Source organism: Halichoeres trimaculatus, unplaced genomic scaffold, assembly GCF_033239565.1.
Source record: "Halichoeres trimaculatus isolate MK-OKI-2021-1 unplaced genomic scaffold, fHalTri1.1 fHalTri1_scaffold_23, whole genome shotgun sequence".
Classification (NCBI taxonomy): domain Eukaryota; kingdom Metazoa; phylum Chordata; class Actinopteri; order Labriformes; family Labridae; genus Halichoeres; species Halichoeres trimaculatus.
In genome coordinates this window covers 19902361-19916376 of record NW_027437201.1, presented here as the reverse complement: position 1 = coordinate 19916376, position 14016 = coordinate 19902361, and the positions used below count along the sequence as shown (strand labels likewise).

Sequence of the window (14016 nt, the reverse complement as noted above, 5' to 3'; positions counted from 1 at the left end):
ATTTCAGAAGCTTTCAGCGAGCCTCTGATGTCACTGAAAGTAAAGGTTTTGATTGGCTGTTTGGACTGGACTGCGCTTGTTGGGCATGAGCCTTTTCCTCCTCAAGCTGAGCATCATCCTGCTTCTCATGAACGCTCTTACGTTCCTCCACCTTTGAGATCAGTTCTTTATGTCATCCCACAGCGTTTGTCTGATTTATTTCAAGAAATGTTTGAATGAAGTGTTTGATTGATCCACGATGCCTTGTTGACACCATGAAGTCTTTGCAGAGCCGTGTGTATACCTTGCCTTCAATTTAGTGTTGTGGTTCTTGACCCAGTCGTCTTGAGTTGTCAGCTGAGTATTACTTTTCAAAAGCATCATTTCTTTTAAACCTTGTAAGATCCACAGAAAGCTACAAATTGATTTTTTTCAGTCTGAGCTGTTCTTTGAAATGAAGAAGGAAACTTTCTTTAGACCTTTACAGACGTTTCCCTGTGTCCTCATGAGTTTCAACCGTCATAGGAAAAGCCTCAAAACTGCTTGAGGGCCTGCAGAGATTGGCACCAAATGTAAACATAGAATAGAATAGAATAGAATAGAATGGTCTTTCTCCCTTAAGGGAAATTCAAAGCTTGGTTGGGTCCAGGACTGAGATGGATGTGGCGTTTGTGTTGGGTGTTAGCTCTGTTAGCCTTGTCTGTGAATAGCATGATGCAGCTCTTCCCTCTGGTATCCCCTATGGTGCTGGGTTAGCATTGCTAGCTCGTCTATCTTATCAGAGATAGTTCAAACATTCGTCATAATGATGTATGGAAGGACAGGCCGATGTTGTCTCTTCCTAGCACCTTCCTACCCTCAGCTCTCAGGGAACACCAGTCCTAGCACTGGTTAGCATTGACATTTTCCAGGCTGCTAACAGGTGAAATCTCATGTAAATATGCCGCACAAGTCACCTTTTCACTTTGTTTTGAATAATCATAAATAACATCTGACGAGTTTTACATATGGAGGCTCATTCAGATGTATTGCTCTGGTCTTTCTGAGTGCATCAAAGGTTCAGTGTCTCCCTCAAGGGTACGATAAGATTTATTCATAAGTTGGCCAAAGTTGACAGAAAGAACTTCACAGTGTGATAAAAATGTCTTGTCACACAGACTGGAAAAAGGACCTTTAAGAGGTCTTCACTTCTGACTTGCCACACTGGCTCTGTTGTGTTCAGCTCTGAGAGACCTCAGGCTCAGGAACATTCATCCTTCTGTCTTCTGTTGCTCTCATGCCTTGTCTGAATAAGGGCTGTGCAGCTTTCTCCTCTCAGTCCTCCTCCTTTCATTTCATCTGTCTTGTCGAGTCACATCGAGCTATCACGTGCACTCTGAATGTCCCGCTGACGTGCAGCACGGCCACCGCTATCATCACGTCATCATGAGACGCTCATTTATACTTGTACCGTCTGTCTCTGAGACCTTCATGGCTCATATTTCACTGTACCTGCAGAATGAACTATGGATTATTATTCATATTTGACTCTTAACTTTGACTTAAGATGACGGCTTTCATGTAGTTAAAGGAAAAAGAAACCATCCCCTGTCCTAGAGTAGTTAATCTTAAATATAAACATTAAGATTTACTTTGTTTTGGTCTTAAGTCTATTAAACACGACCCATTAACCCATATTCCTTTGACCCACCAGACCTGTGATAGTGGAGATCCCACACTTTGGCTCGATGCGGGGTCAGGAGAGGGAGCTGATCCTTCTGCGCAGTGAGAACGGAGAATCCTGGAAGGAGCATCTGTACGACTACAAGACTGAAGACCTGAAGCAGCTGCTCAGTGGGATGGATGAAGGTGAAGCAACTTCGTAGAGTGCTACGACGTCAGATCATTCTGCATGTTTGGAGATTTAAACCTTACGTGTCGTTTCTTCCTGCCCTGCAGAGCTGGACAGTCCTGACGAGCTGGAGAAGAAGAGAATCTGCCGCATCATCACCAAGGATTTCCCACAATACTTTGCTGTAGTGTCTCGAATCAGGCAGGAGACAAATCACATGGGACCAGAGGGCGGGACCCTGTGCAGCCGGAGCGTCCCATTGGTTCAAGCGTCCTTCCCTGAGGGGGCTTTGACCAAGAAGATCAAAGTGGGACTACAGGTGAGTCCATCCTTCCTCCACAGCTACAAACAACACACACATGTGTAAACACACACTAATGTCTTCTTTCCCAACAGGCTCAGCCAGTTCCTGATGACACGGTCAAGAAAATCCTTGGTAACAGAGCGACTTTCAGCCCAATCGTGACCGTGGAGCCCAGAAGGAGGAAGTTCCACAAACCAATCACGATGACGATTCCAGTCCCGCCTCTTTCAGGGGAGGGGCTTAGCAACGGCTACAAAGGAGACTGCACACCGTGTCTGCGTCTGCTCTGCAGCATCACAGGTGTGTTTAGGATCAAATGTCCTTTTTTTTAATGGTTAAAATAACCTTGCGAGCTTAAATGTTTTGTGTATCTTCCAGGTGGTACGTCTCCAGCGCAGTGGGAAGACATCACAGGAACCACTCCCCTCACCTTCGTCAACGACTGCGTCTCCTTCACCACCAACGTGTCCGCCAGGTAAGACTCATTTTTGTGTGAGCACAATGAATCTGTCGCCTTCTGCAAAGTCGCTGATTTTCCTCGACACCCGTGCAGGTTCTGGTTAGCAGACTGCCATCAGATCCCGGAGACGGTGGGCTTGGCCACGCAGCTGTACAGGGAGCTCATCTGTGTGCCGTACATGGCCAAGTTTGTGGTGTTCGCAAAGATGAACGACCCAGTGGAGTCGAGGCTGAGATGTTTCTGTATGACCGACGATAAGGTGGATAAGACTTTGGAGCAGCAGGAGAACTTCGAGGAGGTGGCCAGGAGCAAAGACATCGAGGTTCGTCATTGAACAATAACACTCCTGTTGGACTTTCTTTTGTATGTATGTTGTGTTGACGCCTGTGATCTGCTCTTTCAGGTTCTGGAGGGTCGGCCCATCTACGTGGATTGTTATGGGAACCTGGCTCCTCTGACTAAAGCTGGGCAGCAGTTGGTTCTTAACTTCTACGCCTTCAAGGAAAACCGTTTGCCCTTCTGTGTCAAGGTACTAATAAAAATCTACCATAATCCTTTGCGCTTTTTTCCCTACTCCCCACACCAACTTTTAATCCATTTAACTACAGGGTTTAACCTACATAAACCGATGTGTGACCTCGTATTATTGATCGACCCGTTGACTTTATGTTCACGATCAATACTGGTGCATCATTTGCTGCTCAGTCTGTTATTCTAAAAACTAGACCAGACACCATTTCCACACTCTTTACAGAATAACTAGTGTATTGCTGCAAAATCAGGCAGAAAAATGTTTCAAGTGAAGAAAAAAGTCAAGTGATTTTAGTCCAAATATGATCATTGTTGTTGTAGGAATGTAGAGAAAAACAACTTGTGTCTTCTGTGGTGTCATAACCTCACACGTAAGATTTCATATTTTATCTTTTCAATCTCAAGGAAAGAAAATATCCAAGCAAAACAAAAAATTATGAAAAACGAGATATTGGCATCTCTGCTTCTTGCTGCGCAGACCTGTGTGCTCTAATCCTGACATTAGCCACATATACATGGACCCAAATATTCCGCTTGCATTTGGTTTATTTGCTCAAACGGGAAGAATTTAACCTTTGTGTACACCTCATTCCAAAAGAAAAGTGCCAATTCGAATGGACATTTAATCAGTTTCACAGTGGTGGAATATTCCTTTCCCCAAACCGATTGAGGTATCATGTATCCACTCAAACGGAAAGTTGTCAGGGTGCGTTCTTTCAGCACATGCTCAGATATGACGTAAGACGCAACAAGAGACGTTCCTCAACTTTAAAAATGGTGGTGAGCCGTCAGCACTGGACTGCTGCGGAAAGTTTGTTTTTGATCCAAACTTTGAAAGAACTGAACATAATTTCAAGACTGGACGGACGAAAAACTCGCAACACCGGGATAAACAAACTGTCGTCCTCCAGCTTAGATAAATCACGTGATGTTTACGTTTTTCTGCGCATGCCCCATTGACAATTCTGTTTGATTACAGCGGCGCATGTAGACCAGAGATTGGAATATTCCTTTCCATGTAAACTATTGTTTTTGGAAAAGTCATTCGGAAAGATTCCATTCGGAAAGACGAAAAACTCCTCATGTAACCGTGGCTAGTGTTTCACAAATGATGACCTGAAGATAGACTAAAAAATTTCAACAAACATTGGACAAGAAGTGTGCTCTCCCACAGACATGTATGTTGGTAAACGTTAAAGATCTGAGGTGATTAAAGACCCCATGTCCTATCTCCAGGTGAGAGATCCCAGCCAGGAGCCCTGCGGTCGTCTTACGTTCCTAAAGGAATGTCGGACCATCAAAGGTCTCCCTCAAACTGCCGTGTGCAACCTGAACATCACACTGCCCGCGGTGAAGAAGGTAAGGCAGAGCCAACTCACCATTCTCTGTTGTCACCTCCATAAACACACTCATGGTTAGGGTAGTTTCGGCCCCAATAACTCTGATAGATGAAAGACTCCGGCCAAACTGCCGCCACTGTGTCTTTTATCTGTTTTCAGCTTCTCTGTTTATTAAACCGGTTATCTTTGCAGTGGATTCTCGCCATTGGCTGTTTTGTTTTGTCCCTTTCTATCATTTGATTTGACATGCTTCTGGCTGAGGGCTTTTTGATTACCAGGCTGGCGTTTTGTGGCTTGATTCATTTGCTGTCTTTGCTTCTGAGTGTCGCCGCTTTGCTTTCCTTTCTGTTGTCGAGTCCTTTTTATTTTTTTATTTGTGTTTGCTGAGTTTGCTTTATCGGCTTCTCTTCTGAGCTTCTGTCGATCACTCCTTTTTCACACCCTGATGTTTCTTTTCCCCCCCTGCTTTCCATTATGTTACTCCCCCTGTTTCTGCAATGCATCTTGGGAACCAGGAAATGGAGTCAGATGCCGAGGATGAGGTAAATCACACCCTCCCCACCATGTGCTGTCCTCTGCGCTAGATTTAAGGCGGCCCTGCTTACTGGCCCTGCTCTCTTCATCATAGCATTATTCTTTCCGCTTTATAAGAGCTATACAAGCTTTACTTTTTCAAGGCAACCTTCAGCTGCTCAGTTTGCATGATATACTGTAGAAATTACAAATCATTTGTTCCTAATCCAATATTTACCCCTTTTTCTTCCATAAAATGTGATTAAAGTGGTGAGGAAATGCGTAAAGTTTGTAGACCAGAGATTAAAGCTGATTAATTGTACTTTAAGGAACTAATAAAACCAAGTCTGAGCTCATTTGGATAAGCTTTGCTTGGTAGTGAGTAAGTAGTGCTTTAAGAGAAATATAAGATGACGGATACCTGGTGTTGCATAATCTAAGTCTTAACACCAACTAACGCAGACTCTTTCGTTGAAATTGACGAAGTTTGGCAGATTTCTACAAAGTCGGTTGCCGTAAATCTGATGTTTTGTTTGCTATTGTTGCAGACTGAAAAGCCAGAGCGACGTCATACCTTTGCATCCCTAGCCTTACGTAAGCGCTACAGCTATCTGGCCGAGCCTGCACTGAGTGAGTTTGACATTTTCACTAACAAACCCTTTGATGATTATATTAATCAGCGTGGATAAGATAGTCCATTAACAGCTTTAATGAACCTGCAGAAAGCGTGATTAATCTGTAGATAGATGTGTGTTACTTCCTTAATGTAATAAATGCATATTTTCATCCTACATAACATGCACTGTCACATGCCTGTTTGACAACATGGTACATATTTTTGCATGGGTTACTGAGTGGATTTGAGTTTCTGTGCTGTGCTTGCCCACGTTGTGAGTCCTACTCTTGGATTTGTTTGGTTGATTTCCACTGCTGAGTTTGAAGTCCCAATGCAGCACCATCAAAATTTTTCTTTGACTTTTACCCGCAACGTTTCAGAGAGAGGTCAAAGTAAAATTTTCTTCTCATTTGTCCCCTCTGACACTTTTTGTGGGACAAACACGCATGTCAGGAGGTCTTGTGTTCGGCTTTCTTCCAGGTCTTTCTTTCAGTTTTTCACTCTCTCTGCTTGTCACCAATTCTTTTTGATCTCGCATGACAAAATGGGCCAAAACTCAGGTCTTGGAAAACACATTTTGTCATCTTTTAAGGAAAATGGAAACTTCTGCAGCCCTTGGCTCTATTGTATCATAGCGTCCAAATTGTCTTTGGGGAGTCTGTCAATATGAATTATTTTGACAAACAGATAAAAGGCACTCTAAAAAGCAGATTGATATTAGAGCCAGAGTCTCTACCCTGGTTTCAGAGCATCTGAAGTCCAAAGAGAGAAGTCTGTTTTGTTGTAAATCCTGGTGCATTTGTCTTCCCATTTTTCTGTTGTCAGTCCGAGCCATCGTCTTTTGACTTTGATTTGCTGCTGTTTGTGCTTCATTGAGTTGATTCATTACGTTGCTGCTGCTGATGTTGTTGTTTTTGAGTCATCCTCCAATCTTTGAACACACGGTGCCACGACTGTTTCTGTTCATGAACTCATCTTCAGTCAGACTCAAATATCTTATCCAGCTCTTCATGAAACTGCTGTTTTTCCCTCCCTGATACCAGGACTGCGTCACTGACCAACTCTCCCTCCTGTGATCTCTTCTTCTTCCACATTTTCTCCTCATTTAACATATTTTATTTCACCTTTACTCCTCCGCCTCCTTTCTGTTATTTTTCCCATCCTTCCTTTGTCATTATTTCTACGAATTCATCTGAAGAAACAGCAGTTGAGCGAAGCACAACAGCAAGAACACTGCCTGCTGGTTACCCTCACAAACCTGTCTTTCCAACCAGACCTTACCCACCATGGTCGGCTGCTCCTATTACCGTCCCTAGCCAAACAAGGCCAGTCGGAGTGGGGGGTGTCCTCGCCTCTTCCGATTCACCGACAGGCTCACCAGCTGCTTCTCCATTAAAAACCTCCTGGCCCCACTCCTCCCCGTCACATGCATGCCCCACAACGATCAAAGTCCCCCTTGGAGCTCCACCGCCGCCACCTTTATCCACGCCTGTGAAATCAGTCAGCGACCCCGTGTCCTCATCCCCCATCAGGTCTTACAGGACTATGCCTTCACCCATTAAAACTGTTGTCCAAATGGGTCAGTACCCCGTCCAGGGGTCTGCTAACCTCATTTCCTCTGGGAGCCCATCTCGTAGTCCGTCTAAATCTGCCACTGATCCAGCATCAATCAAAAGCCTCGCTTCTGCATACACGTCAAGGACTTCCCCTCTTCACTCGATACCAAACGGCACTCTACCAGAGAGGACGCCGGTTCCTATCACCGCTCCAGCATCGCCAAAGAAACCTTACAACATGTACAACTCGAATCTGCCTTTTAAAACTGCCCTGGGATCCACAGTCTCATCAGATTCAGGGGTACCCAAACTCTCTCCCGTTAAAAGCATCTCCAGCTTATCCTCTCTGAAAACCTCTGTAGAATCAACTCTCTCCTCAAGAGTTGGGAGGTCGACCCTCTCGTCTCTCTCCTCCACCGGGCAGACCACCATTGCTTCCTCAGAGCTGTCCATGATGAATGGATCGCTCTCGCCTGTCAAATACCCATCCTCCTCCTCCACGCCATCCTCCCCGTCTTCTCGCCATCTTACGGAGAGGAGCAGCAGCCTTCAGGAGAGGATACAGGCCACCACACAAGCAGCAACTTCTGGTGTCTGCGCGGCCATAAATGAAGCGATAGACTCATGCTCGATGTCAGCTTATGGTACCCTGAAATCCATGTCCTCCTCACGAAGGTCCACAACCGCCAGCTCTGGTTATGGCTCCCTGAGAGCCGCACCTGCCGCCACCTCAGCACCTGTGTCCAGTACAATGACTGTTCCTGTGTACTCGTTACTCAACATCATTCCAGAGACGCCTCAAAAACCAGGACCAGGGTCTCTCAAAATGGCACTGCCGGATTCTGCTCGTGCCTCACCCTCGCCGTCTTCCTCTTTAGCCTCTTGTGTCACAGCATCAAAAATAAAACCCCAGCTCAAGTCTCCGCCGTTCATTACACCGCCTATCATCCACCCAACTGCAACCTCCAACCAGGAGATCTTAAAAGATGTAGCAGACATGAAAGAGGATCTGATCCGAATGACAGCTATCCTTCAGACAGATCCACAAACAGCAGCTAAAACTGTACAAACGTCACACATTGGCACTCCGAAAGAGAGCAAGCTAGAGGACGAGGAGCCGTTTAGTCTAGTGGAGAAGGTGAAGGAAGATTTAGTGAAAGTTAGTGAGATTTTACAGAAAGATATCATCAGTGAAGGAAAGGCTATGCCAGGTAAAGAGAGAGCTTCAGAGGAGGAGTGGGAGGAGTTTTCCAAAGATGAAATTGAGGAGGCGCAAAGAAGTGCCATTCCAGACTACTACCCTCCGTTTGATGAGCACAAACTCCTCCTCAGACACCAGGCGATGGCAGGCAGAGACTTAGAGCTCGCTAAGGTTGTAGATTTCCTAACCAATGATATTGGCGCAAGCTCTCTTTCCAAAATGGCAGAGTTGAAATCTAGGTATGATGAGGAGGCAAAGAAGGAAGGAGAGGAGAAACAGAAACGTGTTCTCAAACCGTCGATGTCGATACAAGAGCACAAGCTTAAAATGCCTCCGCCTGTATCAGGCATGCTGAGATCGCCGTCAGAGAAAGACCTGAGCAAGCTCGCTGAGGCTTATCAGGGGCCCGACACTATCCTGGAATCACCAGAGGACTTGTCTCATGAACAGGATAAGAGCCCTCTGTCAGACTCAGGGTTTGAAACTCGCAGTGAAAAGACGCCTTCTGCTCCTCAGAGCGCCGAGAGTACAGGACCCAAACCTTTGTTCACAGATTCCCCCATCCCTCCGTGTGTAACCGAGAGCAGAACGGAGGTAGTCCACATTAGGAGCTTCGAGCAGCCCGATGATCTCGGTGAGCCTTTGCTCATGGACGAAGCAGCTTCTGCTCTTCCATTAATGGAGCCAGACGCAGCTTCGGCGAGCTCCATGAACGCCTTACAGACGATGATGCCCGAAGACGACTCCATGATGAATAAAAGTGTGTGTCTCAAAGAGGAAACTCACATTACTACGACCACTAGGATGGTTTACCATAAGCCTCAACTGACTGATGGTGCGGAGATGATAGAGGAGGGTATGTCAGTGAGAGATATCATGAAAGCTTTCCAGTCAGGTAGAGACCCCTCCAAAGAGCTGGCAGGCCTCTTTGAACACAAAGCTAGCAAGGACTCGGTTAAAGGCGATGAGCTGACGCCTAGATTTCTCGACAGGGACTTAAAATCAAAGCCTAAAGTTGAAAGGATTATTGAGGTTCATATTGAAAAGGGCCACAGCACAGCAGAACCCACTGAGGTCTTCATCAGGGAGACTAAGAAACACCCTGAGCTCTACGTCTACAAAGGAGACCACGCAATTAGAGAAATAACAGATTTTGATGAGGCCCAACAGGAAGAGGAGGAGCTGACCGTTGAAGAATCCCTGCCTTCTTTCCTGGAAACCTCCCGCGTTAACACCCCCGTGTCTCAAGAGGAGGATAGTCGACCAAGTTCTGCTCAGCTGATGGCAGATGATTCATATAAAGCCCTGAAACTTTTGAGTCAGCACTCGATAGAATACTGCGATGATGAGCTGTCAGAAATCAGAGGGGAGTCTTACAGGTTTGCAGAGAAAATGCTTCTCTCAGAAAAGCTTGAAGCATCATCGCTGCCTCACTCTGACACAGAGGATTCAGCGTTTGATAAAAACCGCCACCTACACTCTGAGGAGAGCGGTAGTCGAGGGGCTGAGAGCATGAGTCAGCAGCATGGGATTCCCAAGAGGGAGTTTGTTTCCATGTCATCAAAAGATGGTTCGCCTAAGTCTGGTAAATTCATGCACAGGGATGAACCGTCTCAGTTTGATAAGGTGACAGTGCTCCATTACTCCACAGAACAGGGCAGCCCCAAACACGCCGTTTGGATGCGCTTTACGGAGGATAAGCATGACAGGAGCAGGGATAAGCTTCTTTATGAGGACAGGGTCGACCAAACTGTGAAGGAAGCTGAGGAGAAGCTAAGCGAGGTATCTCAGTTTTTCCGTGACAAAACAGAGAAGCTGAATGATGAGCTGCAGTCTCCTGAGAAAAAGCCGATCAGGCGAGATCCTAAAGAACCCAGGTCCTGGCCTTCATCGGCTTGCAGCAGCCCTGAGAAAACACAGCAGAAACCTAAAGCAGCAGAGGAAGTACTCAGTAAAAGCAAACTCAGGGAGCCCTCTATTGGCAAAATGTTTGTCAGTTCCACTTCAACAGAAAAGAAAAGCACGAGCTTACCGAGCAGTCCCCAGAAAAGCATGCTGCCTCGCACAACCGAGGAGAAAATCAAACCACAAATTAAAACTAGTGAATCCGAACCCTCTTCCCCTGCTCACGTGAAATCAACATCTAAAGTCAGTGCTGTCAGGATGAAGTTTGAAGCTCAAGCTCAGAAACAAAGTCAGACTAGTCCAACAAAAATCCCTCCCCCTGTGCAGCCGAAGCCTTCAATGAAGAAACTACAGGAGAGTAAGCTCCCTGTGTTTCAGTCTGCAGCGGGAGCTAAGGGATCAAAACTAGCTGAAACATCAGAAGAAGTGAGCCCAAAAAAGGAGACAGAGAAGATCACATGTGCTGCAACAGACAGCAGCAAACAGGCTTTAATATCACCATCCAAAGCCCCAAAACAAATAGGAGATAAACTGGCAAACAAAAACATCCCAGAGGCCTCCCAAAAGCAAACAGTGGAAACTGAAAAGTACACAGCAACGACTAGAGGTAAAGATATCAGTTCTCGGGCTACTCAGGATGTAAAAGAAAGCAAAGCAAGTCAGAAAGTCCAGACACCTGTAGTTAAGGATTCAGGTAAAGATAGTGATGCTAAAAAGATTCAACAAGCCACAAAAAGTGAGTCTGTCACCAAAGAAGTTACAGTTGAGGTGTCGAGACAAGACGCGGAGGAACTGGTGAACAAAAACCTCCGCAAAAAGACAGAATCCCAAATTCCCGTCAGGTCATTTTCTACTCTAGATAATGACCTTACAAAGAAACAGACGATAACTAAACCCTCACAGATTCCGACGTTATCCAAGAGCAAAACAAAGACGAGTCCCGTCACAAGCCCCGCCAAAACCGATGAAAATCTAACGTTTGAAATTCTGGATAATGCACCTAAAGACTCAAACTCCAATAACCTTACAAGCCCCAGGGAGACGCTGGAGAAAATCATAACCCCTCCAGCTGCTCTGACAACCAAAGAGAATTTCAAAGGTATCAAAACCTTGCCCGTTTACGTCAGCGTCCAGGTGGGAAGGCAGGGAGAGAAAGACGCCAAAGGAGCGTTGTACACGGTCAAACAAAAGTCCAGCTCAGCTCTCAGCCCCAGCAGTCCTGATGATGACACACTGGAACAGGTGTCTTTCATAGATAGCTCAGGTAAAAGTCCAATAACGCCAGAGACCCCCAGCTCTGAGGAGATCAGCTACGACCTCACGTCCAGGACACTCGATGGCTTCATGGGATTCATGCCAGGCAAACCCAGCCCCATCATGGAGGTCTCTGAAGAGTCAGAGGAAGACGACCAAGGCAAAGCTGTTTTCTCCGTTAAAGAGGCCTTACCAGAGAGGAAAACTAGCACTGAGGCAGACTTTGCTAATGCTAATGAGCAAGACACAAAAGTTGATAACCAGAAGGAGTTAAGTATAAATATTACACAGGAAGAAACAGAAAATGTCAGGCAAAGCTCAGAGCAGGAGCAGCAAGATGTAGTGAAAGACAAAGGTGTTGCGTATATTGAGTTCCCTCCCCCTCCTCCGCTGGACTCAGCTTCAGAAAATTCAGATCCAGACCGAAAAGGTTCCTGTGCCTCCTCAGAGACTGAGACAGAAATGATGGAGGTAAACTTGCAGGAAGAGCATGACAAGCATCTAATAACCGAGCCAATCATTCGTATTCAACCTCCTACTCCAGTGCTCCCTGGGGAGGAGGACGGACGGTCCAAGTCTGACGATGAGGACGACGAGTCGATGTTTCAACCAATTCCTTGCAAGAAAATAACTCCCAAAAGCCCTGAGGAGGAGGAGAAGAAGAAGGAGAAGGAAAAAGCGTCTAAATCCAAAAAACATGACAAGAATGGAAACAACAAGGAGCCTCACAATGGGACCAACGGGTCCAATGGGTCCAATGGGTCCAAAGGCTCCAACGGCAAAGGGGAGGACTATGATTATGAGCAGAATGGAAACGATCAATCAATAACAGACTGTTCGATAGCCACAACTGCTGAGTTTTCACATGACACAGATGCTACAGAGATAGACTCTTTAGACGGGTACGAGCTGCAGGATGAGGATGATGGCCTGTGCGAGCAGGCAGATCTACGGTTGTTTGGCCTCCCAGACAGCCGGAGAGACGTCTGGGCAACAGACACGTTTCGGTCCACTGACCGCTCTTTTCCCCCGACCAAACTGGAAGTTATAGAAGAAGAAAAAACCCCAGAGGAATGTCTTAAAGACACTTTCAAAAAAGATGCCCCCTCAAATGGTGAAAAACCTGATGGTGTAAGTAAGGATGGGGGTAAAAGTCAGGAGCAGAAACCCTCAGAGAAAGAGGGATTCTCAGACACTTACTTTAGTTATAAGTTAGAGGAGGAGTTTAACTCTCCTTTTAAGACTGTGGCAACCAAAGGGCTGGACTTTGACCCTTGGTCCAGTAAAGGTGGAGAAGAAGAAGTCGTTGACATGGGCGGGACGAGGGAAAGCAATGGTGAGCCTAAGCCTTTTGGACTGGCAGTGGACGACCAGTCTCAGGCTACGACACCAGACACTACCCCGGCCCGAACACCAACGGACGATAGCACGCCGACGAGCGAGCCAAACCCATTCCCCTTCCATGAAGGGAAGATGTTTGAGATGACACGCAGTGGTGCGATTGACATGAGCAAGAGGGACATGGTTGAGGAGAGGCTCCAGTTTTTTCAGATTGGTGAGCATCTCTTCTCGGCTGGCAGGTACAGAGTCAGGGACTCAGAGATAGATTACTCCTCACAACACAGGGACCACTTTTATACTCCTTCAAACACCTTAATCCCTCAGGTCTCCATCCAGACTACCACTGTCCAGCTTGAGATATCAACTGCATCTGGCAGTTACAGCACATGTAGAGACCCAGTTTCCAACACTGAGCCCACATTCACCACATTTAGAACAGGATTCAAGATGGCGTCTGATAAAACTGCTGATCCATCAGGTAGCAACTCAAGCCGCATAACCTCAGGAACGACTGTAAATAGCGCTTACTCTGTAACCTCAAACTGTGCTGATCATTGTAGTTTAAGTATGTTAGGCATGTCAGATATTTATTTGCACGATAGCACATCGGGCATTACAGATTATTACTTAAATAACAGAATTCCTTCAGAAACTTCCAGTCAGAGGGACTACTTGGACTGGAACCCCGAAAATCGTAACCGTTACCAAAGCTCTGATTCTCCTTTTGCACCTCAAGAACAAATTAGCAACCCCTCATGTAGCAGTATCCCTGTATCGCAGTACTCGCAGTCAGACGGCTGTATCGTGTCGTCTTCAGAACCCTTTCTGCAGGAAGTCTGCAGGATAGAGAAATTATTGAGCAAGCTAGAGGAGAAGAGCAGGGATTTTACTGATGTAGCAATAAACACAGGAACAAAAGAGGTCAAGGGGAAGGTATGCAAGTCCAGGATACCAGTTAGGCCACCCAGCCGCGTACTATGCAGTCAAAATCGACCAATAGTGAAAGATAAGGCACAAAGAAAGGTAGGAAAGCACACAATGTTCAATGTCAGAGAGAGGTTTGACCCATTTAGGGATGTTTGTCCTAAATCTAGGATCCCAATAATGAAAGCCATGAGACTCCCCTCTTGTTCTAAGGAGCCTAAACAAGTTAGAACAAAATCTTTAGTTAGTGAAGAGAAGAAT

The 14016-nt window shown here is 46.0% G+C and overlaps 1 protein-coding gene across 35 annotated transcripts in view; it reads left to right on the top strand.

Moving 5' to 3' along the window:
* The window catches only part of LOC141785328 (ankyrin-3-like), a 147999-nt gene that overhangs the window by 114197 nt on the left and 19786 nt on the right, over positions 1 to 14016 (top strand). For 27 of the 35 annotated variants that reach the window (XM_074663577.1, XM_074663573.1, XM_074663597.1 and 24 more), the window contains 10 exons: positions 1673 to 1827; positions 1918 to 2129; positions 2207 to 2414; positions 2493 to 2589; positions 2668 to 2896; positions 2978 to 3103; positions 4342 to 4464; positions 4961 to 4987; positions 5507 to 5588; positions 6773 to 13045. In XM_074663577.1, the coding sequence (XP_074519678.1) occupies positions 1673 to 1827; positions 1918 to 2129; positions 2207 to 2414; positions 2493 to 2589; positions 2668 to 2896; positions 2978 to 3103; positions 4342 to 4464; positions 4961 to 4987; positions 5507 to 5588; positions 6773 to 13045 (7532 nt within the window). The remainder of the gene's footprint in view (positions 1 to 1672; positions 1828 to 1917; positions 2130 to 2206; positions 2415 to 2492; positions 2590 to 2667; positions 2897 to 2977; positions 3104 to 4341; positions 4465 to 4960; positions 4988 to 5506; positions 5589 to 6772; positions 13046 to 14016) is intronic. The other 8 variants (XM_074663590.1, XM_074663586.1, XM_074663570.1 and 5 more) reach the window with 5 other exon arrangements.